This window comes from Lactuca saligna, chromosome 9 (assembly GCF_052625555.1).
Source record: "Lactuca saligna cultivar CGN05327 chromosome 9, ASM5262555v1, whole genome shotgun sequence".
NCBI lineage: Eukaryota > Viridiplantae > Streptophyta > Magnoliopsida > Asterales > Asteraceae > Lactuca > Lactuca saligna.
In genome coordinates this window covers 148,861,907-148,887,211 of record NC_136425.1, presented here as the reverse complement: position 1 = coordinate 148,887,211, position 25,305 = coordinate 148,861,907, and the positions used below count along the sequence as shown (strand labels likewise).

At 39.6% G+C, this 25,305-nt stretch overlaps 1 protein-coding gene and 1 non-coding gene across 2 annotated transcripts; one reads left to right on the top strand and one right to left on the bottom strand.

The window, feature by feature from the left end:
* Positions 1-22,748: 22,748 nt before the first annotated feature.
* On the bottom strand, positions 22,749-22,855 carry LOC145018856 (small nucleolar RNA R71). Its single transcript, XR_013667217.1, has one exon. It is a non-coding gene; the product is annotated as a small nucleolar RNA R71 (small nucleolar RNA).
* A 529-nt stretch (positions 22,856-23,384) lies between these two features.
* On the top strand, positions 23,385-24,512 carry LOC145016810 (uncharacterized). The gene has a single exon (XM_078975010.1). The coding sequence runs from the start codon at positions 23,385-23,387 to the stop codon at positions 24,510-24,512; it is 1,128 nt and encodes a 375-aa protein (XP_078831136.1).
* The last annotated feature ends 793 nt before the right edge of the window (positions 24,513-25,305 follow it).

The following is a 25,305-nucleotide window of genomic DNA, read 5'->3' as shown; positions in this document are numbered from 1 at the left end:
AAACAAAAAAAAGAAGTGAGTTTTGTTATAATCCAGTGCATGTCCGTCTATGTCCGTCTATTATAAACATCTACAACCATGCTTTATGTTGTTGATCGCTTTAAATTTCGACACTTTGGATTGGTTCATTGGTTCCTTGATTAATAATAGTTCTCTATTGAACTTTTCCATATATATATATATATATATATATATATATATATATATATATATATATATATATGTGTGTGTGTGTGTGTGTGTGTGTGTGTGTGTTTGTGTGTGTATGGGAAAATAGAATATACATAACAAACCCACCTATGCTTAGTTACTAAACCCTCAAAACTACGTCGTTTTGCAAAGAGTATACTAAAAAAATGGTTATGTGATTTCCTGGAAAAAAAAGAACTCTTCCTTCCATACCAATACCTCATTTTCTTAAAACATTTTCCCGATTGTTCATTCTTCTTGTCTTGGTTCGTGAATTACATCTAGTTCGTCCCATTCTTGGTGAATCTCTTTCTACTGAATGATTTTCTTCTTATCAGGTTTGTGTTCTTTTTTTTAATTTTTTTTTGGTGAATTTCTACTAAAAAATTAAGACTAATTGATTTTGTTGTATTTCATCAATTAAGTCGTGTTCGTGAATTGCATCTGGTTCGTCCCATTCTTAGTGAATCCCTTTTTGTGGTGTGATTTTCTTCTAATCAGGTTTGTGATTTTTTTTCAATATTTTACATGATTTTCTTTTAGGAAACTGAGTCTGATTGATTTTGTTCTATTTCGCCAGTTAAGTTGAGTTCGTGAACTGCATATGGGTCTTGCTTGCTACGGTTGAATCTCATTGTATTAAGTTTATGATTGAGTTCGTGAGATCTTTGTACTCAGATTTGTAATTTTTTTTTGTTTTTAGAAAGTTTACTTACGTAGGGGTGTACTTTGTGTTATGCACTTATTAGTTCTCTTGTGTACTGAATTTTATATTTACTAATCATTTAAGAGGGACTTTGTGTTTGGCTCTTATTAATGTTATAGTCCTGTCCAGACGGCTTTATAAATTAGCATCCAAACTGTCTATACCTCATCTTTTTTACTTTTTAATGTCATATAACTTCGTATATTATTTTTTTAACTAATTAACTTAGGTACTATAATTATATATTGAATTTGGGTAAATCTGATTCCTTCTTTATAATCCCTGAATTTTGGCATCATCCTGAACCTAATAAGCTAATAAGCACTTTTGATTTTTTTTAAAAGATACATAACATCCCCACCTCTTGAATTTGTTTTACATACTCAATTTGGTTGATTTATCATTGTCAATTTTATTTATTTATTTATTTATTTATTTTTTTGTGAATTTGGTTTACTTCCTAGTGTCAAGTTTGATATGATTCGTGATTATTCATATTTATGTCAATTTTTATATGTAATGTTCCATTATTACTTGATCATTATAATTTTAATGTTAAATAATACATTGTTTCTTTTTGTATTGTACATGATGTTTAAAACCCAAGTCAATGTTCACCCTATCGGAACACATATAGTTGAAGATGTTGTTGCAGATGCTTTGTCAAATGCCACATATGAATCTGAAAAAATAGATGGGGTTGATGTGAACGTTGAATGTGAGAAAGATGAAAGCATAGTGGGAAAGGATTTCGATACAGCTACTGATGCGTATAACTTTTATAATGAATATACATTTGTACATGGATTTAGTATACGTTTTCATACTACATTAAAAAATAAGGGGACAAATGAACCTTATCGAAAGACACTTTTATGTGACAATGAAGGTTTTAAACGGGAGGATGGTGATACTTCAAGAGGACATGAAAAAAACGTCGTAGAGAAGTTAAAATTGGATGCAAAGCAATGCTTAGAATTTCAAAAAAAAGGATAGGAAATGGTTTGTTGACATGTTTGATGACACGCACAATCACAAATTGCGCAACACACCAACAAAGGTGATGAAGCATTGGTCGCATGCGAAGTTCCACCGTACAATAGAATGTAAATATTTCATGGTGAAACTTAATCAATCAGGGTTGAAACCTTCTCAAATTAAAAAAGCTATTAATGCAATGAAAGCCTCAAATGAAGTTGATGTAACTTCCAAAAATGTGTTGATGTATTTTTTGAGCAACGAAAACACAATAGACGAAGGGAGTTCAAAGGACTAATAAAACATCTACAAGTTAAAGCATTATTGGATAATGATCAATATTATGTTGCAGATTTGTGCAGTGATGTGTATTCTAGAAATATTTTTTGGGCCGATGGAAGATCAAGAAATGATTTTAATAAAATTGGAGATGTTGTTGTGTTTGATGTCACTTATATGACAAATAAGTTCAAGATGCCTTTTGCTCCATTTACTGGGGTGAACCATCATGGACAATCTATACTTTTTGGTAGAGCGTTGCTAGAAAATGAAAAGTATGAATCTTTTGTATGGTTGTTTGAGCATTTTCTAAAATGTATGTTTAGCAAGTATCCAAATGCTATTATTACTGATCAAGACAAAGCTATGGGTAATGCAATAAAAAAGTGTTTCCAAACGCTCGACATTGCTTTTGTGCGTGGCATATAAAAAACAATGACTTAGATCACCTTCAACCATACATTGCATGTTATAGTGATTTTCTAGAATTCTATAAAGAATCGGTAATGGGTAACACAATTGAAGAATTTGAAACTAGGTAGGAAGTTATATGTGATAAGTATAAACTTGAAAACAATTGTTGGATATTTCGTATGTATAACCAACAAATATGTTGGGCTAAAGCCTTCTTAAAGAATATTTTCTTGGCCGGTATGTCAACAAGTGGACGAAGTGAGAGTATTAATTCCTTATTGATGATTTTTTTAACTCGAGTACCATGTTGAATGAATTCTTAGTACAATATGACAAATCAGTTGCATCACGAAAGGTTGCAGAAGAAGATGAAGATTTTAATACTATGAATTCGAGGACGGTTCTTTCCTCAATACAACCAATTGAAGCAAAAGTAGGTGAGTGTTATACTAGAAAGGTTTTTGAGATTTTCAAAAAATAATGGATAGAAGCTACTAGCAATTTAACGCATGACACTCTAGGAAAAAGCATAAAAGAAATCAATTATCGAGTTGGGCAACTGGACATTGACAAAAAATATTGGCGGATTTTTACCTTTTGTTTGTCAAATAATATGCATGTCACATTTTCTTGTGCTAAGTATGAGACATGTGGGATTTTATGCAAACGTAGCTTATACATGATGAAGAAAAGTCATGTTGACATACTTCTGAGTGACTACATTTTACCTCGGTGTACCTTTAATGCTAGGTACAAAGTGGGTAAGCGTAGCATTGGATTCAAAGAAATGAATAATGGAAATGGGGTTAGTGATTTGACGTTATGGTGTGTTCTTTCAAATATTAATAAAGTAATTGAACAAGCAAAAGACTCCCCTTCAGAAATAGAAATGGTGAATAACATATTGATAAAGCTCTTATAAGATCAAGCATTACGGAAAAAAACACCTTACCAGTTGAGAATGTATCTTAAGGTTCTAGTGTGAGAATTTCACAAGTCTATATGATGCCTTAGTTATCTGTCTAGGATCCTCTTCATCCAATTATCACGAAAGGGCCTCCTAAAATTGCTAGTAGAATCAAGTCTTCTTTAGAAGTGCCAAAAAATGAACATGCTCTTACTGCCAAGGATTGGGTCATTATGTTACTATTTGTTCTAAAAGAAAGGTACTTATAGTATTAACTTACTTTTTCATGATTTTAAACTTCTTATATCTATACGATAATCAATTTATATTGTCATGTAATAGGCAGATGAATCATTGCAAGAGAAACAATGAGATATGTAGTTTATGTGAGAAAAAGGAAAAATCTAGATGGTTCATGACATTTTGTTTTGGCTAATTGTCCTCTTTTTCTAATTTTTGGTTAATTGTCCTTTTTTCTAGTATCGGTTAATGGTCTTTTCTCCAGTTTTGGACATAAACCGTGTACTTTGTTGTTTTGGAATGAAAATTTTGAATGGTTACTACTATTATGTGTAAAAAAATGAAACTATGGGGGTATTATATGTAAAAATGAAAGTACGATGCTATTATGTGTATATAATGAAAGTTTGATGCTATTATATGTTAAAAATGAAATTGCGGGGGTATTATGTGTAAAAAGTTAAAGTATGATGCCATTCTATGTAAAAAGTGAAAGTACGAGGGTATTATGTGTAAAAGTTAAAGTATGATGCCATTATATGTAAAAAATGAAAGTATGGGGGTTGTGTGTAAAAAATAAAATTATAATGCTAGTATGTGTTAAAAATGAAAGTACCGGGGTATTATGTGTAAAAAAGCAAAATTACGATGCTATTATGTGTATATGATAAAAGGTTGATGTTATTATTTGTTAAAAATGAAAGTATTGGCGTTATTATGTGTAAAAAGTTAAAGTATGATGCCATTATATGTAAAAAATTGAAGTACAAGGGGTATTATGTGTAAAAAACAAAATACGATGCTGTTATGTGTTAAAAATGAAAGTACGGGGGCATTATGTGTAAAAAATGAAAGTACGATGCTATTATGTGTATACAATAAAAGGTTGATGTTATTATATGTTAAAAATGAAAGTACGGGGGTATTATTTGTAAATAGTTAAAGTACGATACCATTATATGTAAAAAATGGAAGTACAGGGGTATTATGTGTAAAAAATAAAATTACGATGCTATTATGTGTTAAAAATGAAAGTATGGGGGCATTGTGTGTAAAAAATGAAAGTACGATGCTACTATATGTATACAATAAAAGTTTGATGCTATTATAGAATCTTTAATGGCAACTTTACAAAGTTGTGTAGTCATGTGTTAGCTAATGTGACTGAAAATTGGTATCCAAGTGTATGCGATGGAATGGAATTCGCTATTCAAATTCCTTTGAATTCTGTCAAAATCAAAAAATTAAATTGATTGTAATTTACCATTTATTCTTTTGTGCAGCTTATTTGAATTTAGTTAGGGTTAGCAACCATGGGCATTTTCGTAATTTGGTACACTCACACTCATTTACACCAAAAGACATTTATGAATGTTATTTATGAAAATACAATGATGTATTATGCAGAAATCAAACTGGACTATTCATACCATTTATAAAAGTATAATGATGTTAAATAGAAGTGAATACAATCAAATTCTCTCAACTGTTCTAACTTTTTATCGACTGATCTAACATTCTTGTTCTCTACCTCAACCCAAATTTGAGTTCAATTCAACAGACTTCTTTTAACATCCGGTTGATATTTCTCCTCAGTTGCATCTTCATCTTCTATTGATTGTTTTTCTCTTTCTACCCTTCCTTTTGTATGTGAAATGTAGTGGTGGCATAACACAAACTTTCCTACTCAACGTGTAGATCTGATCATTTGAAGATACAAAAACCATTAGTGATAAACTCTAGAGTACTTGCCATATTCACAGTAGACACTCCCAAGAAAATTGAGTGGAAGATACAATTGGAATAGTAGCCCATTTACCATAACCTATGTATATCATATCATAAAGAGCTTATATGGTCATATCAATAAATCATTAAATCATGTATTTTTGTGAATAAATACAATAAAAATGGTTTACCAAATCAGCAATGGTGTTGTAACATTCGTCTTTCAAGGTATTATTTGATTATGCAAATTAATATTGGTTTTGAATGTATGTTGGGCAATGCCCCTTTTTTGGAATGGATCTTTGAGGTTTGGGCTAAGGTGTGGGCTGCCCATAAGCCGTACGTGGAGCATAACCCGATGTACGTGGGGCGTAGTAATCGCATTGGATGCGTGGGACTCGGGGGCGTATGCGCAGCGTACCATGGGGTACGTCCAGCGTACGCGGGCAGATGCCAAACCCAACTTTTTAGGGTTTAAGACATATATAAATCCCATTATAGCCTCCCCTTTGGCCTATTCACCCGTCCCTCACTCTAACAAAGCCCTAGTTTGTCCATTACTCCATTGCTTTGTGTGCTTGACCTCTTGAGTTTATCTTTGGTGAAGAAAGGCGTGGGAGAAGTGAAGCAAGGTTGAAGGAAGAAACACTTGAGTATCTTGAGCATAAGGGTCTAGAACAAGCTCATCTTTTGGCACTCAAAGGTGGTATAAAGCTCCTATCTTTCCTTCTTGAATCAAAGATCTAGGGTTTTGAAGATTTCGACCTTTTTAGATCCAAAGATGTGATCTTTAGCATGCAACTCTGCTTTTGAGCTTAGGGTTGCCACCCTTGAAGCCTAATGTGTTCCTTTAGCTGTAAAGTTCCAAGCTTTGAGGCTTTTATGAAGCCATGTAAGAGATCAAGCCATTTTCATGGTGGATCTTTGTCACATTTTAGTGTTGGGCTCATTTGGTTGCTTGCAAGCCACCAAGTGATCGACTTTATAGGCTAGGTCGAAGTATTGGACTCAAATCTGAAGTTTGGACGTAGTGTCTCAAGGGATTAAGCATTTTTTGAGAAAAGAGCTTAACTGGAGGTTACGTTGGTCGTACACGTCAGTATACACAACATAATAGCCCTTTCAGTTGTACACGCAGCGTATGGAGAGGTACGCTCAGTGTACGCTCAGTAATTTGACTTGTTGTCATTGAGCTTGGTTTGGGCCATGTATTGGATATAGTAGTTGTAGGCCATGTTGGGCCTGCAGAAGTCAGTTAAGGGCCTAAGGTTTAATAAGGTTGGAAAGGAAATCCGAATTTGAAGAGTTCGGCCCAAATTTAGAAAATTGATCCATTTGGGGATTCATGGGCCTTAGTGAGTTTAGAAGGACTAGAAAGGATTGGGCCTGGTACATGGTCCAAATTTGTGACAACCCAAATTCTATTCCGTCAGTTTTAACCTTTTTCCGTTAAAAAGCTTCGTTTTATTTGACTGTCCGTTAACCTTTTGGAAGAGGTTAATTATATGGGGACTATTATAATGACTTGGTAAGGGTTGAAACAAATTAGAAACACCCACAAAATGCGCTTAAAAATGTTTAGTTACAACCAAGTCAAAATTTGACCGTTTAATCGGGTGCGACCAAAAATCCCCGTTTAACGGCAGTATCGGGTAGAATTCCACTGAGGCCCAACTCCAACCCCTATATAAGGGTGAGTGGAGTCCATTAGAGACTTTTTACACTCTCCCCACTCTCTCTCTCTCTCTCTCTACAACTTAATTCCGAGCCAAAAATCGTCCGTTTCGAGCCCCAAACGAGTAAGCCACCTATCCTAACATGTTAAATAGCTTATCTAGCCTGCAAATTCGAGTTTAAAACATAAAATAGGGACAAAATTGATGTGTTTACGGCCCAAGAACACTCTTGGACCGTAAACACAATTTAATGGGGTTTTAACCCCCAAAACCCCTCCAAATTGCCCATAAGGCTTAGATATGACTTTTAGGCTTACATATTTGGACTTAGAACACCTTGGAACGATTTTTTGGAGAGTAAAATTGAGTTTACTGCCCAAGAACATGCTTGGTCCGTAAACTCCTCTTCATGGGGAGTAAACTCATATTTGTGTGTTAAAAATGCCCTTAAACACACCAATGGCCTATTAATTTCTAGAATCAATCACCAACAAGCTAGGGACCTTAAACTCAATTAAAACAAATCCATAAGGAGTTCACGGCTCTAAACCCCTCATGGAAGGGTATCTAGGCTGTAAACTCCTATAAAGGGGTTAAATGGTGCCCTAAACTCCGCATTTGACTTGGAAAAATGCTTAGGAATTTACCCTCTATCATTTAAGACTTCAAAACACCAAAAGAATGAGTGTATAGGAGCTTACGTCCGTAAGCTCCCTTGATTAGGGCCGTAAACTCCTCAATGGTCCATGTGAAGCCTTAAAACCACTCATACAATTTAGATTTGGACCTAGCAAAATTCCACGATCGATATTAAGCCTTTAAACATACTAGAACACTCTCACCATGAGTTTACGGCCATAAGCTCATGGGGAGTTCTCCCAGGGCCGTAAACACCATATGGAAAGTTTACTCTTGGAGAGTAAACTCCATTCCTAAGCCATTCAAGCGCTTAGATGTTACCCGAGACACCCCAAACACTTAACCAAAGTGTTTTCCGCTCCTTAGAGCGCGTATACTTGTTTAATTAGTATTCAATGTACTAATTGTATGTGAACATATGTTATCATATGTTAAATAGGTCACTAAGTGTGTTCATGTCCTTACTTGACACCGAGCACCCAACCGTCACCTTCGTCGGAATCCACTTATACCAGGTGAGTTCATACCCCTGATTGAACCTTTTAAATTACATATTTTATAGGGGGAATACAAGTTAAACATGCCAGTTATCATATCAATCACATGTGATTGATAACCCGCATGCACAAGAATTTACCACACTGTTAACTGTTTTACCGAGTAGGATACTATAAATGGTTTTCTAAAATGTTTTCTCTTGTTCATAACTCTTATTTATAATATTTTATCAAAGTTCATTTTAAACTGGTTTATGAAAGGTTTCCAAAGAATTTCTAAAGGTTTTCAAACTTATTTCACCAAGGAATACCAAGTTGTGACTTTCTTAAGTATAAAGATTTTTCCAAGGTTTTCATCAAAGTTCTCTTTCATAGTCATATACTCTTGCTTGTTAGATGCCACTGCTTCACTTTTACTTAGTTAAAACTCCTACTTGATAACGTTTCCACTTTGTGAGATGCTTATATTTGGTAACGCCTATACTTCGCGATTCAATTATCCCACACTGTTTGTTTACGCTTTACGATTTGGTTATTCTACACTATTCGTTCACACTTTATGATCCAGTTATTCCACACAATTCGTTCACATGTTATGATTCAGTTGTTCTACACTATTCGTTCAAACTTTATGATTCAGTTATTCCACACTATACGTTTACACACCACGACTCAGTTATACATCACGATGCGTTTCCACTTGTTACACACTCAGTCGTAGTTAGATGTATGTCTGTACTTGTATAGGTGCATATAAATAATGATTGAAGGACTTAGGAGGGCTTGTCCGCCCTATTTCCTTTTCTTCGTTGAGATGTGTTCTGGTGGGATCGTATGGCCGTCCGAAGGTCGTTTGATTCATTAGTTGTATGTTATGTATGCGAACATAGACATATAGGTTTACTCTAGTCAGTCCAGTTATGAGTCTCTACCCCTAGTTCAACACTTACATATGAAACCCACTACCCACTATTTGGGATGCATCTTCGGGACACGGCCTTCTCCATCATCTAGTTGGCAACCAGAGTCTCCTGTAGAGAGAGCGGACATTGTGTGTATAGATCTATACGGGATTGACACCCCCACACCCTAACTGCTAGCTACAGTCCACGGCCCACCAAGGCAAGGGGTGACAAATGTCATATTTTATAGACGCTTGTAGGGCATCAGGTACTCTAGTGTCGGTTAGTATGGTTACGTGTATCCCAGGTTGCCTTATAATTCATGGCCTTAAGGTAACGGTATTATACCAGCAATTTACACTGTATGCTGGGAACCCATTTTCAGAGTTACATTGTTTCTAGACCTTGCTAGCTGTATCTTTCATTTGATAATGTCAGCGGTTTGATTTCTCTGTTTTATACTTTACTAGTTGTACCTTTCATTGGGTACCATCTGGGGTCTGTATCTCCTTTTGTTAGACTGGGCCAGGCGTGCCGTTCGTTCGATACTCTCCTGGAGTTTATGATCCCTTTTACCTTAGTCAACAGTCCTTGCTGCTGAGGCATATGTTATTTCCCTGATTTCTCTTGCTTTCTTTAATGATCAAATTTTGTATTTTGATAATGATAGCAATTAAGGGAGAACTACTTTTTACCACATAACTCCGTCCAGTCTTGGTAGAAGAATGCTTTTATTAAAGAAAATATAGGATTTTCTAGAAAAGACACTAATGTAAAGGATACTCTAAAACTACCACTTTTATTAAAGTTATTTGATTTAAAATGACACTAAATACTTATGAACTCACCAACATTATTAAAAATTCTGATACTCGCTTTTCAAATAACTTGTATTCTCCGGTCAGCATTAGACAGGTACATCCCCGGAGCTGTTGATGAAGATAGCTTAGTACCATGCTATTTTTATTATATTTACTTGTATTACTTTGATGTATTGTAATGTAAACTATGTAAAATTATTACTATTAATGCAAATGTTTTGTTGTACTTTGATTACTATAATGCATGTGTGACAATTGGATCAGAAGGGTAAAATAGTCATTTTACCCATAGAAGAATCCTCATTTCTGACTAAGTGTTTATTTGGTGATGATAGCCGGAGAGCAGATGGAACAGCATTTAGGGATTTCTCACTCGGGTTTTCAGCAGTCTGTCATACGAGGTGAGTTTTCCTCTATTTGGAACGGGTCTAAGGCACCAATGCCGACCCGTTTGAGTAGTAGAGTATGTCGGGGTAAGCCCGATGCAGTTTATATGTTTCCGGACATCGGTCCAATATCGGGGTGGTCCCAAAAAGTAGTTAAGTATGCGTGATGTATTTGTGATTCATGCATGTTATATGATATATGTGTTATGTGTTCCGGGGCAAGTCCAATGTATGCTATTTTATATGTTATATGTTATATGTTATATGTTCCGGCTTCGATCCGATGTCGGGGCAAGCCCGACGCAGATTATGTGTTTATGTTATGTGTTTAGGATATATGTTATGATGTGTATGTGTTGGGCTAAGCCCGATACCGTGGCAAGCCCGATGCTGGGGTGAGCCCGATGCCCGATGTGGTCAAATGTCGGGTGAGCTCGATGATGGGTAAGAGTCCGATGCTAGGTAAGCCGATGTCGGGATTCATCGCAATGCAGTGGGGAGTAGTCCCAGAGTTATGTTATTTGTGATATGTGCTTCGTATGGTATGTTGTAGTTTGGGGGACATCACTAAGCTTCGTGCTTACAGTTTCAGTTTTGGTTTCATGTACTTCAGCTAGTAAAGGGAAGGGCTTGAGTAGATGGCGTGGCACACACCACAGTGGATTAGCTTGGGAGTTTACTCAGATACTTGTTATGAGACTATTATAAGTTTATCAGATTTTATGAGTGTTCGAGATACATGTTTTATGGTTTTACCCTATGGAAATGAGATCTATGTTTGATAAATGATTTTGAAACGAAATTTTTGGCTTGTATTTTTTGGGTGTTTCAAGTTGGTATTAGAGCCTTGTTTTGAGGGATTCGGGTACACTTCCAGGTGTGTCTGAACTCAAACTAAGAAAGTGGTATAAATGTTTTCAAAAGAAAAGAGTTTTAGAAAAAAGTGGAAAGAATTTTTGGAAAGAAAAGAACTTTGAAAAGAGAAAAGGGTGTGGTGGATGCAATTTTTCGAGCTCAAGTAAGTACTCCCAAATTACCCATACAAGTTTATGCTATGTTATGATTATCATCTTTATTAGAACAACATGCCATACTAGGATTAAGGATCTAGGAAGGATGCCTTATGTGCCTATTATATGTATTTCAGTTTTATGAGAACTGCATGCTAGTACAAAATTGTCAGTATGATAGCCAGAGTAGTATATGCTTGATTGTTTATACTCAATGCTCGAATGCTGCTTGCTTTATGCTTTTAGGAGTCTTAGTTATCTCTTACTAACTAGTAAATGAATATGTTATGTTACATATTGTGAGGATTAAATAATTCCAGAAGTTTAGGTCTAGCTCTATTGCGCAACTCTCGTCTGAGTCCACCGTTGTAAGGTAGGATCTCTCATTCGAAGAATTATCTAGTCTTAATGATATGTAATAGTATTCACGAGCTAATTAGGGGGAGGAAGCGGGGACTTCTTATGCAGCTGATAGCAGAGAGTGGGTTGGTGATTACCCTAGGTCAAGCCTAGGATGAGAGTAGCAGAGAGTAGTAGCAATAGAAAGGACTTGGTCGAGTCAACACAGTTCTTGAGGAAAGTACGGATAGATGTGGAAGGTAGTATGGGCCCGTACTACTGAAAGCATAGGCTCCATACTCGAATCGAGGAAGGCTGAGACAAGATCAGGGAACTTGTAATTTATGTGACCCTAAAGTTATAGTAGTATTCTGACGTTGTTATTATGTGTTTTCAGAAGGGTGTTATTACGCCCGAGACCAGCAATCGGTAGTTCAGGTGTCGGGGAGGGATCAGGTTCAGGCTCTGGAGTTGAACACTTAGATGAGCAGACTAGGGAGTTCATCTCCTCAGAGATCACACATAGCATACTTGAGCAGACTTCTATGATCTTCGATTCGATCAAGGAGGGTATTTTGGAGCTTATGGATGAGAGGTTGGTTGTTTTTCGCACTAAGGTGGCGACCATGATGGGGTCGCACATGCTAACGTTCAGAGAGTTTAGGACATCTGGAACTCCTAATTATGAGGGGGATCGAAACCCCATTAATAGTACCATATCGTTGGTAGATGTCGCCAACGCATTCCGCACTAGCAGATGTCCCGAGGGGGACAAGTTTAGGCTCGCGTCCTGTCTTCTGAAGGTCAGGGCACGTGATTGGTGGGAGGAGGTTGGGAGAGCCATTGGAGATGACACTGTGTTGGATGCTATGACCTAGAGTTATATTACAACCAGGTTCAGAGCCAAGTTCGCACCTGTTATTGAGGTGCAGCAGCTTGCCAGGGAGTTTCAAGATCTCTAGCAGACGATAGAGACTGTGGCGGAGATTACCGCCAAGAGATGCTGCAGAGTGACATCTGCCAGTTTGTGAGCCAATCCAGCTGTAAGACGCTGGAAGATATGATAGTGAGGGATCGAGAGAGGGAGTTGGATTTATAGATGGAGAGGAAGAGGAAGCCAGAGGGAGTTCGGACAGGGAGTTAGGGCAAGAAGCCCAAGGTATCAGATCACAGATCTCGTAGCTAGCAGAGCCACGGTCGTTGTGGAAAATTTGGCAGGATGCACGAGGGAGCGTGCAAGGTAGGGAATTCGAGTTGCTATAAGTACGGTCAAACTGGTCACATGAGCCGAGATTGTACAACTACTACCACCACCACACCAACATCAGATCTGATTTGCTTTCAATGCAATCAGAGGGGACACAAGCAGTCCCAATGCCCAAGCTTAGCAGCAGCAGGGAAGGTGGTAGCACCTTCTCCTGCCACATTGAGGATTAAAGACGGGCATCAGGGCCGGACTGAGGCGCCTATGGCGCAGAGCAAGGATTTTCAGCTTACTGCAGAGGAGGCACGAGCAGCTCATGACATGGCAACGGGTATGTATTTTCCTCTTATCTTTGTATATGATATTGTTTATTTCTCATTGTTTATGTGTTTGTGTATAGGGTCATTCTTAGTGAACGCCATTTCAACTATCGTATTATTTGATTCGGGCGCTACACGATCATTTGTGTCGCTTGCACTTAGCAAGCGATTTAGCAGAGTTTCAGGGGAGTTGGATTGCCCACTCGACGTTGAGATAGTTGAGGACAGGTTGAGATAGTTGATGACAGGATTGTCCACTCGACGTTGAGATAGTTCATAGAGGATGTACTTTTCGGTTATTTGATAAGCAGATCTCAGTGGATTTGGTTCCTATTCCCCTCCGAGGGAATAAGGTTACAGTAGGTATGGACTGGTTGAGCCCAATAGGGCAGTGATAGATTTTTGCAATAGCTGGTTAGAGTTCGCACTCCCAGTTGGGGAGACTTAGTTATTTGGGGTGAGAGGCCGCAACGCTGACCAATTTTTTGTTCCGCAGCGAGAGCGAGACGTCACATTTAGCAGGGTTGTGCGGGATATGTCGCGTATTTCATGGATATCCAGGATAAGGGTAAGGAAACAGTCGGTGATGTACCAGTGGTACAAGAGTATCCAAACATATTCTCAGAGGATTTTCCTGTGATACATCCGGAGAGACAGGTTGATTTCCGGATTGACCTAGTCCCTGGTGCGGCTCCGATAGCCAAGGAACCATATCGTTTGGCTCCTCCCGAGATGCAGGAGTTGGCTACGCAGATGAAAGAGCTACTAGACAAGGGTTTTATCAGACCAAGCAGTTCGCCATTGGGAGCCCCGATCCATTTTGTGAAGAAGAAGGACGGGTTGCACTGTATGTGCATAGATTACCGGGAGCTGAATAAGTTAACGGTGAAGAACTGTTACCCACTCCCGAGGATAGATGATTTGTTCGATCAGCTTCAAGGAGCATCTTGGTTTTGCAAGATTGATTTACGGTTCGTATATCACCAGATGCGGGTCAGAGATGATGATGTGCAGAAGACCGCTTTTAGGACCCGCTATGGTCATTATGAGTTTGTTGTGACGTCGTTTGGTCTTACCAATGCTCCAGCCGCATTCATAGATCTCATGAATCGCATGTGTAGACCGATGTTGGATTGGTCTATAATAGTATTTATTGATGACATCTTGGTTTATTTAAAGACTGAGGAGCAACACGAGGAAAACCTGAGGGAGGTGCTAGAGATCTTGAGGAAGGAGAGACTTTTTGCAAAGTTCTCCAAGTGTGAGTTTTGGTTGCACGAGGTGCAGTTTCTGGGGCACCTTGTCAACCAGAAGTGTATATTAGTTGATCCAGCTAAGATAGAGGCCGTGATGCAGTGGGAGGTCTCGAGGTCTCCATCCAAGATTCGGAGCTTCCTAGGTTTGGCAGGGTACTACATGAGATTCATCCAGGATTTCTCCAAGATAGCAGTTCCGCTGACCTGACTGACTAAGAAGTCGGTGGTGTTTCGTTGGGGTCCTGAGCAGTAGGTAGCCTTTGAGACAGTCAGGCAGTGACTGTGCGAGGCACCGATTCTCACCCTGCTAGAGGGAGTAGATGACTTTGTAGTCTACTGTGATGCATCGATCACAGGTATGGGAGTAGGGTTTATGCAACGTGGGCATGTGATAGCTTATGCTTCGAGGCAGTTGAAGCCTAACGAGGCTAACTACCCAACACATGATTTAGAGTTGGTGGCGGTGGTGTTCGCCCTCAAGATTTGGCGACATTACCTCTACGAGGTTTGGTGTACTATCTACATGGACCACAAGAGTTTCAGGTACCTTATGGATCAGTCGAGCTTGAATATGAGGCAGTGTCGATGATTAGATGTGGTAAACAACTACAATTGTGAGATCCTTTACCACCCGAGGAAGGCCAACGTAGTGGCCGACGCCTTGAGCCGCAAGGCGGTAGCGGCTCCAATTCGAGATATATGTCTGAGGATGATAGTGATTACTCCACTGATGGAGAAGATTAGAGAGGTGCAGGTCTAGGGCCTAAACGCGGAGTGCTAGAAGTATGAAAGGATAATGGGTTGAGTAGCTTCGTTTGATTACGATATCGGAGAATTGTTGACCGTGCATGGGAGGGTTTGGGTACCGTACTGGGGCGGAGTGCGGTAGGTGCTGATGGATGAGGCCCACAAGTCTTGGTTCTCCATCCACCCAGGGGCGACAAATATGTACAGAGATCTTCGATCTGATTATTGGTGGCCCTGCATGAAGTGGGAGTTAGCTTGGAATGTGGAGAGATGCCTGACATGCAGGAAGGTCAAGGCAGAGCACCAGAGGCTCTACGGAAAGATGCATCCATTAGATATTCCCGTATGGAAATCGGTTGACCAAGATCTCTCATTTTATACCGATCCAGGAGAGCATCTCGGTAGAGAAATTGGCTAAGATTTCTATGCCAGAATTAGTGGCACATCATGGGGTGTCTGTCTCAGTGGTGTCAGACCAAGATGTCAGGTTTATTTCCAGGTTTTGGCCAGAAGTAGTGGCACATCATGGGGTGTCTGTCTCAGTGGTGTCAGACCAAGATGTCCGGTTTATTTCCAGGTTTTGGAAGCGGTTTCACGACGAGATGGGTGCTCGTGTCCATTTCAGCACCTCTTTCCACCCTCAGATGGACGGGAAGATCGAGAGGACGATTTAGACTCTCAAGGACATACTTCGGGCATGTGTATTACATTCCGGTGGCAGTTGGGATACATATCTTCCATTAGTGGAATTTTCATATAACAACAGTTACCACTCCAGTATAGACCGACCTCCCTTCGAGATGCTCTATGGGAGGAAGTGTAGGACCCAAATCTGCTAGGGTGAGGTTGGCCAGAGAGTCATAGGGAGTATGGAGCTAGTACTTAAGTCGACGGAGTGGATTAAGCAAGCCCGGAGCAGGCTCCAGACTGATCAGAGTCGGCAGAAGTGTTACGTCGACAAACGGCATTCAGACTTAGAGTTTCAGGTGGGCGATATGGTCCTCCTGAAGGTGTCATCCTGGAAGGGTGTCTTTAGGTTTTGGAAGTGGGGCAAGCTAGGCTCCAGGTTTATTGGTCCTTTTAGGGTTTTGGCCCGGGTGGGTCGGGTTGCTTATCAGTTAGATCTCCCAGCAGATCTCAGCCGGATCCATAGCACATTCTATGTTTCTCAGTTGCAGAAGTTCTTAGTGGATGATTCAACAGTGGTACCCATAGAGGATATTCAGGTTGATGACAGCCTGAATTACATAGAGAGACCGGTGGTGATTTTGGATAGAAAGACTAAGGAGCTAAGAAATAAGAGAGTAGAGTTAGTGAAGGTTCAGTGGCAGCACAGGAAGGTTTCGGAGTGGACGTGGGAGTCCAAGGAGGAGATGAAGGAGCACTACTCGGATTTGTTTCCAGATTCAGTAGCAGCAGACTTCGAGGATGAGTTCTAATACAAGTGAGGGTGAATTGTAAGATTTGTCCCTCGAGGTATTATTTGATTATGAAAATTAATATTGGTTTTGGGCTTATGTTGGGCAATGGCCCCTTTAAGGAATGGATCTTTGAAGTTTGGACCAAGGTGTGGGCTGCCAATAAGCCATACGCAGGGCATAACCTGGCGTATGCGGCGCATAGTAATTGCATTGGATACGTGAGACTCGGGAGCGTACATGTAGCGTACCATGGGGTACGCCCAACATACACGGGCAGGTGCCAAACCCTAATTTTTAGGGTTTAAGACATATATAAACCCCATTATAGCCTCCCCTTTGGCCTCCTCACCTATCCCTCACTCTCATAAAACCCTAGTTCGTCCCTTACTCCATTTCTTTGTGTGCTTGACCTCTTGAGTTTACATTTGGTGAAGAAGGGCGTGGGAGAAGTGAAGCAAGGTTGAAGGAAGAAGCACTTGAGTATCTTGAGCTCAAGGGTCTAGGACAAGCTCACCTTTTGGCACTCAAAGGAGGTATAAAGGTCCTATCTTTCCTTCTTGAATCATAAATCTATAGTTTTGAGGATTTGGACCTTTTTAGATCCAAAGATGTGATCTTGAGCATGCAACTCCGTTTATGGGCTTAGGGTTTCCACCCTTGAAGCTCAATGTGTTCCTTTAGTCGTAAAGTTGCAAGCTTTGATGCTTTTATGAAGCCATGCAGTAGATCTAGCCATTTTCATGGTGGTTCTTTGTTACTTTTTAGTGTTGGTCTCATTTGGTGGCTTGCAAGCCACCAAGTGATCGACTTTATAGGCTAGGTCGAAGTATTGGACTCAAATCTGAAGTTTGGACACAGTGTTTTAAAGGATTAAGCAGTTTTGGAGAAAAGGGCTTGAATGGAGGTTACGTTAGGCATATACGTCAGTACGCACAGCGTAACAACCCTTTCAGCTGTACGTGCAGCGTACGGAGAGGTACGCTCGGCATATGCTCAGTTAGTAGATTTGTTTTTATTGGGCCCGATTTGGGCCAAGTATTGGACATAGTAGTCGTAGGCCGTGTTGGGCCTGCAAAAGTCGGTTAAGGGCCTAAGGTTTAGTAAGGATTAGGCCTAGGATATGGCCCAAATTTGATCAGGACGGTAAAATAGTCATTTTACCCATAGAAGAATCCTCATTTCTAACTAAGTGTTTATTTGGTCATGATAGCTGGAGAGCAGCAAGAACATCACTCAGGGATTTCTCACTCAGGTTTTCAGCAGTCTGTCATACGATGTGAGTTCCCCTCCAGTAGCAACGAGTCTAAGGTATCAATGTCATCCCATTTAAGTAGTAGAGTATGTTGGGGTAAGCCCGATGTCAGGGTTATCCCGATGCAGTTTATATATTTCCGGACTTTGGTCTGATGCCTTCACATGAATCTGCTCATCACATTTCACAAATCCCCAAAATGTCAATTTATCAAAAACACATATTCATAATTGTTTAAACAAAATCCAGGATCCTCAAAAACTAACTCTATCTCGTGTGTACAATCAAGTCGGTGCTTTCCCATGATCTTAAGAAGTACCTGAAACACATAACACAGTAAGCACGAAGCTTAGTGACTTCCCCAAAATACCACACATGACTCATTAGCCTCTCATTGTTATATCTTCACTAAGACCCTCCGGTCAATGTGTCTATGTGGAACCCTACGGTCCCACAACTCGGTTGGACCTTTGGTCCTAACTCAGTAAAGCTCAGAATAATACACAACATAAATGACATACACATAATGTAGGATATCACAATACTCAATATAAACATACAAGGCCCTCCGGTCATACAAAATTACCACTCAAGGTAAGTATAGTGAGAAGACTCACCTTGTAAGCAAGAAAATAAACTTAGTACATGAATCACCGGTCTAGCCTCCGCCTAATACATATGATAATTATCTCGGATTAATAAACGGCCCTCAAAGAAGTTAGGCTAAGCCCTATACAAACTCACAGAAGAATAAAAAACCATTTTATCCTTCCATGGCCTCTATAGCCCATAATTTGACCAAACCCTAAAAGCCAACAAAAGTCAACAGCAATGCGTATGTTGGGCGTACAAACCTTTTATGATGGGCGTACTACCTCGCCATGCATGCATTGGGGATCTTTGACCCTACACTGTACGTACTGGGATTACGCTCGGCATACGTCCTAGACTTTTTTTCCCACTCTCTTGGTCTAAATTCGTTAAAACCATAACTCTAATCTCAGATCTGGACTCCCTAAAGGCTCATACTCCATAAAGTTTGTGAGTTTAAGCCTTTGCATGGCTGAGAAAGTCCCAAACCCAAAAACTCTCACTCTTTTATCCAAAAAAATGTTCATATCTCATGCATTGGGGTGGTTTTGACATCCAAGACTCCATTTTTATGAATCCCCTCCATTACAAACACTCAAAGGGAAAATATTAGGCTATGGAGTTCAACAACTCATAAAACTTCAAGCTTTGGGACCAAAAACACTAAAATGGACCAGAATATGCACAAATCAAAAAGGATGAGAAATATTTGAGCTTTATACCTTCAAATGATGCTCCAACTACAGAAAAAGCTTAGATCCAAAGCCTAGACTCCAACTCTATTCTCTTCAATGCTCATTCTTCTCTCCAAGGATACCACAAGAACACTTAGAAGCTCACAAATAGACACTCAATCTAAAGGAACAAAAATTAGGATTTTGAGGGGTTTGAAGGTTGGAAATGGTGGCCAGAAATGAGGCCGTCATGTTCCTTAGATAGGGACACACCCCACAATTAGGGTTTTCAGTCTGATGCTAGTATGCCCAGCATACTAGGCGGCTTCTGCGTCCAAATCACGCACATAAGTACGTTGAGCGTACACAAGCGTACGCACTACGTACTTATTTACTAAATTTTCTCAATTAAAGGGCCAACTTGAAATCTATAATAAAACAAGGGTTGATGAGATATAACTGGTCTTGGGATGTTATAATTCTCCCCCACTAGAATCAGACATCGCCCTCGAAGTCGTCTTCTAGAAATAACTTGGGGTATTGCTTGTGCTTCTCGGACTCCGGTTCCTAATTCCACTCTGATCCTTTCCGATGTTACCACTGGACCTGAACCAGGGGCACCTCTTTATTCCTCAAGACCTTTATGTTCCTATCCAAGATTGCCATCGGCCTCTCAATATAGTTCAACTTGCATCAACTTGAATGTCCTCTAACAGTACCACTGCTTCTCATCAGCTACACACTTCCTCATCTAGGACACGTGGAAGGTTTTCTAAATCCGGCTCAACTCTGTAGGTAGCTCCAACCGGTAAGCTACCTTACCCACTTGGGTGATCATCCTGAACAGACCAATGTATCTAGGGTCCAACTTGCCCTGTTTCCTGAATCAGATAACCCCTTTCCACAGGGATACCTTTAGGAGGACAAAATCTCCGACCTAGAACTCTAGCTCGGATCATCACCGGTTTGCGTAACTCCTCTGGAGTCTCTGGGTCGTTAGTAACCTCTATCTGACCTGTTGAATCTGCTCTGTCATCTTGAGTACTATCTCAGTGCCACCCATCACTCTCTACCCTACCTCTCCCCAACAAATGGGAGTCCGACACCTCCTCCTATATAAGAGATCAAAGGGAGGCATACCAATATTGGAATGATGGCCTTTGTTGTATGAAAACTCAGCCATGGGCAAATAAGAATCCCAACTTAGACAGAAGTCCATAACACATATACACACCATGTCCTTGAGCGTCTGGATTATCTGCTCGCTCTGCCCATCAGTCTATGGGTGTGATATTTTCATAATTAGTCATATGTTTAGCATACATTTTTATTCATTTTTAGCTAATTATGTGCATAATGTGGACAAAAGGTACTTAATAATGCTTAAAATTTGTTTTCAGTCCAAAAGACATGCTTGGAAATAAAAGGGAATAAGGAGAAGCAATTAGAGACCAAAGAATAATGAATGAGGAACAAAAACACACTAACTCAGCGAGTAACCAAGAATATTCCAGAAGATAAGTCAAGACTCCTGGAAATAGACGGATTTCATGCATCTAATCGGCAAGTTGGGAGTTTTACTCGCCGAGTACACCCTGTTTGGTGATAATTATAAATACCGAACCCTTATCCGAATGGAAAGAACTTTTGGCGTTTTGGGAGCTGCATCTGCGAAAAAAGAACCCTTTGGAGAGCTGAGAAACCCTAACCTTCGATCCTTTGAAGAATCAAGGCAATTTAGGTTATACATTCCACTTAATCTTAGGAATTAAGCATGTCTAGCCTAGTTGAATTTGTTTTTGAGTTTGTTTTTACTGTGATTATGAACTAAATTCAATTTGTTTCTGTTGGGGAAGATCAAGTTACTCCTATGGTTTAATCATTGCTTTTTGATTGATTGTTTATTGGTGATCTTATTAAATTAAGTTTGTTAAAGAACCTTATGCATTAACCACAACTATTTTCTGTTAATTGGAAGACAATTAAGCTGCATGAACATCTCTTAGTTGTTAACCTCATATGTTTATGTGAACACTTTATCATATGCCTAGGAATAATGAACATGAAACTAGGATTAATTAGAGAATGGGTAAATTAATGTGTGAGCTTGTTTGAGAAACCAACAAACAAGAGATTAATTGAAACACCCAACTTGATTAACCAATTACAAATCTTATTTAATCCAAATAATTGAACTAGGGAATTAATTAGTTTAAACAATTGGCCACTGCTTGAATTGATTAATTGTCTAAGGGTTAGGAATAATGAACATGAACCTAACCATTATAGTTGGTAACCAATAACATTTGATTTATCATATAAATAACCATAGGAGTGAATTGGTTGGACTTAAACATAAACACTTTATTAAATTTGGTGAATTTGTTATTTTTCTTAGTTGTTTAGTTAATTAAGTGCTTAAGTGATGTGTTTAAGTTTCTAGTCTTGTAAAACTAGAGAGAAAACCCTTTTACTTTTATTACTTGCTTAGCTAAAATTAGTTATTAGATTAATTTCCGTTCCCTGAGTTCGACACCCTACTTATCCAACTATACCACTAAAAGTCAGGTTCACTGCCTTTGTGTGCTTAATTTATTAACTAAAAGTAGGATTAAAACTAGTTCGTTTTACACACATCAAGTTTTTGGCGCCGTTGCCGGGGAGCAGTTCAAAAAAAATTAATCTAATTCCTATTTTTTTCGATCCTTTGTGTGAGTTTACTGGCACAAAGTTAATTTATTGTAGTTTAATAGTTAGTAGTTAGGTTTTAGCATCTGTTTTAGTTTTTATTTTTGGCTTAGTTTTTTTTTTTTTAAATTGAACTGCTACTCGCCGAGTGCCTTTGCACCTACTCGGCAAGTAGAGTATTATTTTTCATTTAATTTTTTTTAGTTGCATTTTTTTGTTCTTTTTACGTTTTTATCTTGTTTTATTTCAGGACTTTCATGACCAGAGGATCAAACACTCCGCTGGTACCTCCGTTTGAAGATCCGGAATCCGCATTGAGAAAGAACAGAGGAAAGGACGTGGAGAGCTCGAATACACCTAAGAAGTCTCATTTGTCCAACTTGAAGACTATTTTTGGGAAGAAAAAGAGTAGAAAAGCAGGTGCATCCAGCACATATTTAGCAAGCGAAGACCCGATCAAGGAAGACACCGAGTACGACACCGAGGAGGAAGAAGAACCTACATACGGGCACGACTCCGATTCCGGCGACGAGTTAGCTCTTACCATGGCTAACATTGATGAAATTCCCATGGGATAGTGGAAGAAGAGGATCCGCGATGACACTGGCTCGGGACTTGTGCAACCCGCAATTCCCGCTACTACTACGTTCGAGCTAAAGGGACACATACTCGCTTAGCTAAAGGAAATTCCTTTCTATGGAAAAGACCATGAAGATGCCTACAAGCATTTGGATGAAGTCAATGATGTACTTCGCATGCTTCCAGTGACATTCAATGGTGCTGCAAAAGACTGGCTCAAGTCACTTCCCCCCAGGTCAGTCACCACATGGGCCAAGATGAAAGAAGAATTTATTGATCACTTTTGCCCACCTTCCAAAATAGCCAAGTTGAAGAAGGCCATTGCTAACTTTGAATAACAAGCTAGAGAGTCGCTATATGAAGCTTGGGAGAGGTACAAGATCCTACAAAGAAATTGCCCGCACCATGACCTTAATAGCTAACAAGAAGTCTCCATCTTCTATGATGGAGTCAATGTCACAACCAGGCAGTTACTTGACTCGCAAGGCCCGCTCACAAAGAAGCCACCCCCGGTGATCAAGGAATTGATTGAAGAATTCTCTAAGCATTCTAGAGAATACCATAATCCAAGAAATGATGTTACTAGGGGAGACGCATATGCAGCTACTGAAGACTTGTCCGTGGTCATGGCTATGCTAAAAACCATGGATAGGAGGATGGATAAAATGGATCAAACGATCCATGCTATTCGGGTGGGTTGTGAAAATTGTAATGGACCTCATCTTACTAGAGACCGCGACTTGGATGAAAATGGAAACAAAAAGGTGCAAGTATGTTACTCAAGTGGGGACCGATATGATGAAGATTGGCAAAAACCAAAGAAAGAGTGCCTCCCTTATGAATATTACAAGAAGGCTAAGGAGGAGAAGTACATGCATAAAGGAAGAGGTTTTTACCAAAAGGAGGAGCCGGCACAAGAAAGAAAACCAAGTTTGGAAGAGATGCTTACCAAATTTGTAGCTGCTTCAGAAAAGAGACATAGTGATCATGATGCTGCAATTCAAGAAACAAGAATCATGCTTAGAAACCAGCAAGCATCTATCCACAACATAGAAACACAGCTAGGGCAACTTGCTCACCAAATCAACCAAATATCACCGGGCGAACTTCCTAGTAAAACCGAAAATAACCCACGAGGCGTGCACATAAATATAGTCACAACAAGAAGTTGGAAAAAAATCACTCCTCTGGCCCCTATTCAGAATGAAGCACCCGAAGAATTGCAGAAGGAGGATGCAGAAATTCAAGACCAAAATCAAAATCTTCATGGAACAGAGCCTACTCGCCGAGTCCAGAATATGGACTCGATGAGTCCACTGCCAAACCCGACAAGGCATAGTTCTGAAAAGCCCTATCAGCCTCCATTTCCATACCCAGCCCGAGCTAAAAGAGAGAAGCATGAAGAGGAGTACCATAAGTTTCTTGATCATATCAAAGCTCTTCAAATCAACATACACTTCATCGAAGTTGTCGCACAAATGCCAAAATATGCAAAATTCCTTAAAGAACTTCTCACGAATAGAAGGAAGATGGAGGAAGTGAAAAGGGTAGTTCTTAATGAAAACTGCTCAGCTGCCATGCTAAATAAGCTACCAAAGAAGAAGGGTGACCCGGGGAGCTTGACTTTGACTTGCCAATTTGGTAACTTGGCTACCATTCATGCTTTGGCCGATTCGGGAGCAAGTGTAAACATCATGCCATATTCATTCTTCAAGAAGCTGGATCTCTTGGAACCAAGGCCAATTCGTATGGCGATTCACTTGCCAAACAAGATAGTCACTTTTCCAAGAGGCATATGTGAAGACTTACTGGTCAAGGTGGACAAGTTTGTATTTCCCACGGATTTCATAATTCTATATATGGAGGCGGATCCTCAAGTCCCAATCATCCTCAGAAGACCTTTCCTCAACACTCCAAGTGCTATAGTAGACACGAGGGACTCGAAGCTTACTTTACGGGTAGGAGATGATACAGTCACTTTTGGGGTTGATCAAGCTATAATGTATGCAAGGAATAGTGATGACATGGCATTCTCAATTGACATGCTTGATGAATTAATCGAGCAATGAAAAAGTGAAGATCCCAACAAGTCCACAATTTTTGATGAAGAATTTGATGCTGAAAAAGAATTAATGGAGATCGACAGGCTGCTGGAAGAAATTGAGTTTGAAGAATTGATGAAACAATCTGACAGTTCAACTCGCCGAGTAGGGCCGAGCTACTCGCTAAGTCCATGCATAGAGAAAATGGAATTCGTGAATTCAGCTGCCAACTCGCCGGGTCCCTTACATGCACTCGGCGAGTACAACCAACAAAACCCAAAAACCAAGCTCAAAACATTACTAGAACATTTGGAGTATGCTTTCCTTGAAGATGGCCATCAAAAGCCAGTTATCATAGCCTCTAACCTTTCCAAATTTGAAAAAGAAAGAACTAGTTCAAGTCTTGAAGAAGCGAAAGTCGGCCATAGCATGGAGCATTACCGACATCAAGCGAATAAGCCCCTCTTATTGTTCTCACAAGATTAATCTGGAAGAAGGAGCAAAGTCGGTTGTACAGCACCAAAGACGATTAAACCCAAATATGCAAGAAGTGGTCAAGCTTTTAGATGTGGGGATTATATATTCCATTTCCGACAGTCTGTGGGTGAGTCCGGTTCAAGTGGTGCCCAAGAAAGGAGGGATGACGGTCATAACCAACGAAAAGAATGAGCTTATTCTGACACAAACGGTAACCGGTTGGAGAGTGTGCATCGATTACCGAAAGCTAAACGATGCCACTCGTAAAGACCATTTCCCCTTACCTTTTATTGATCAAATGTTAGAAAGATTATCGGGCCATAGTTATTATTGCTTTCTAGAT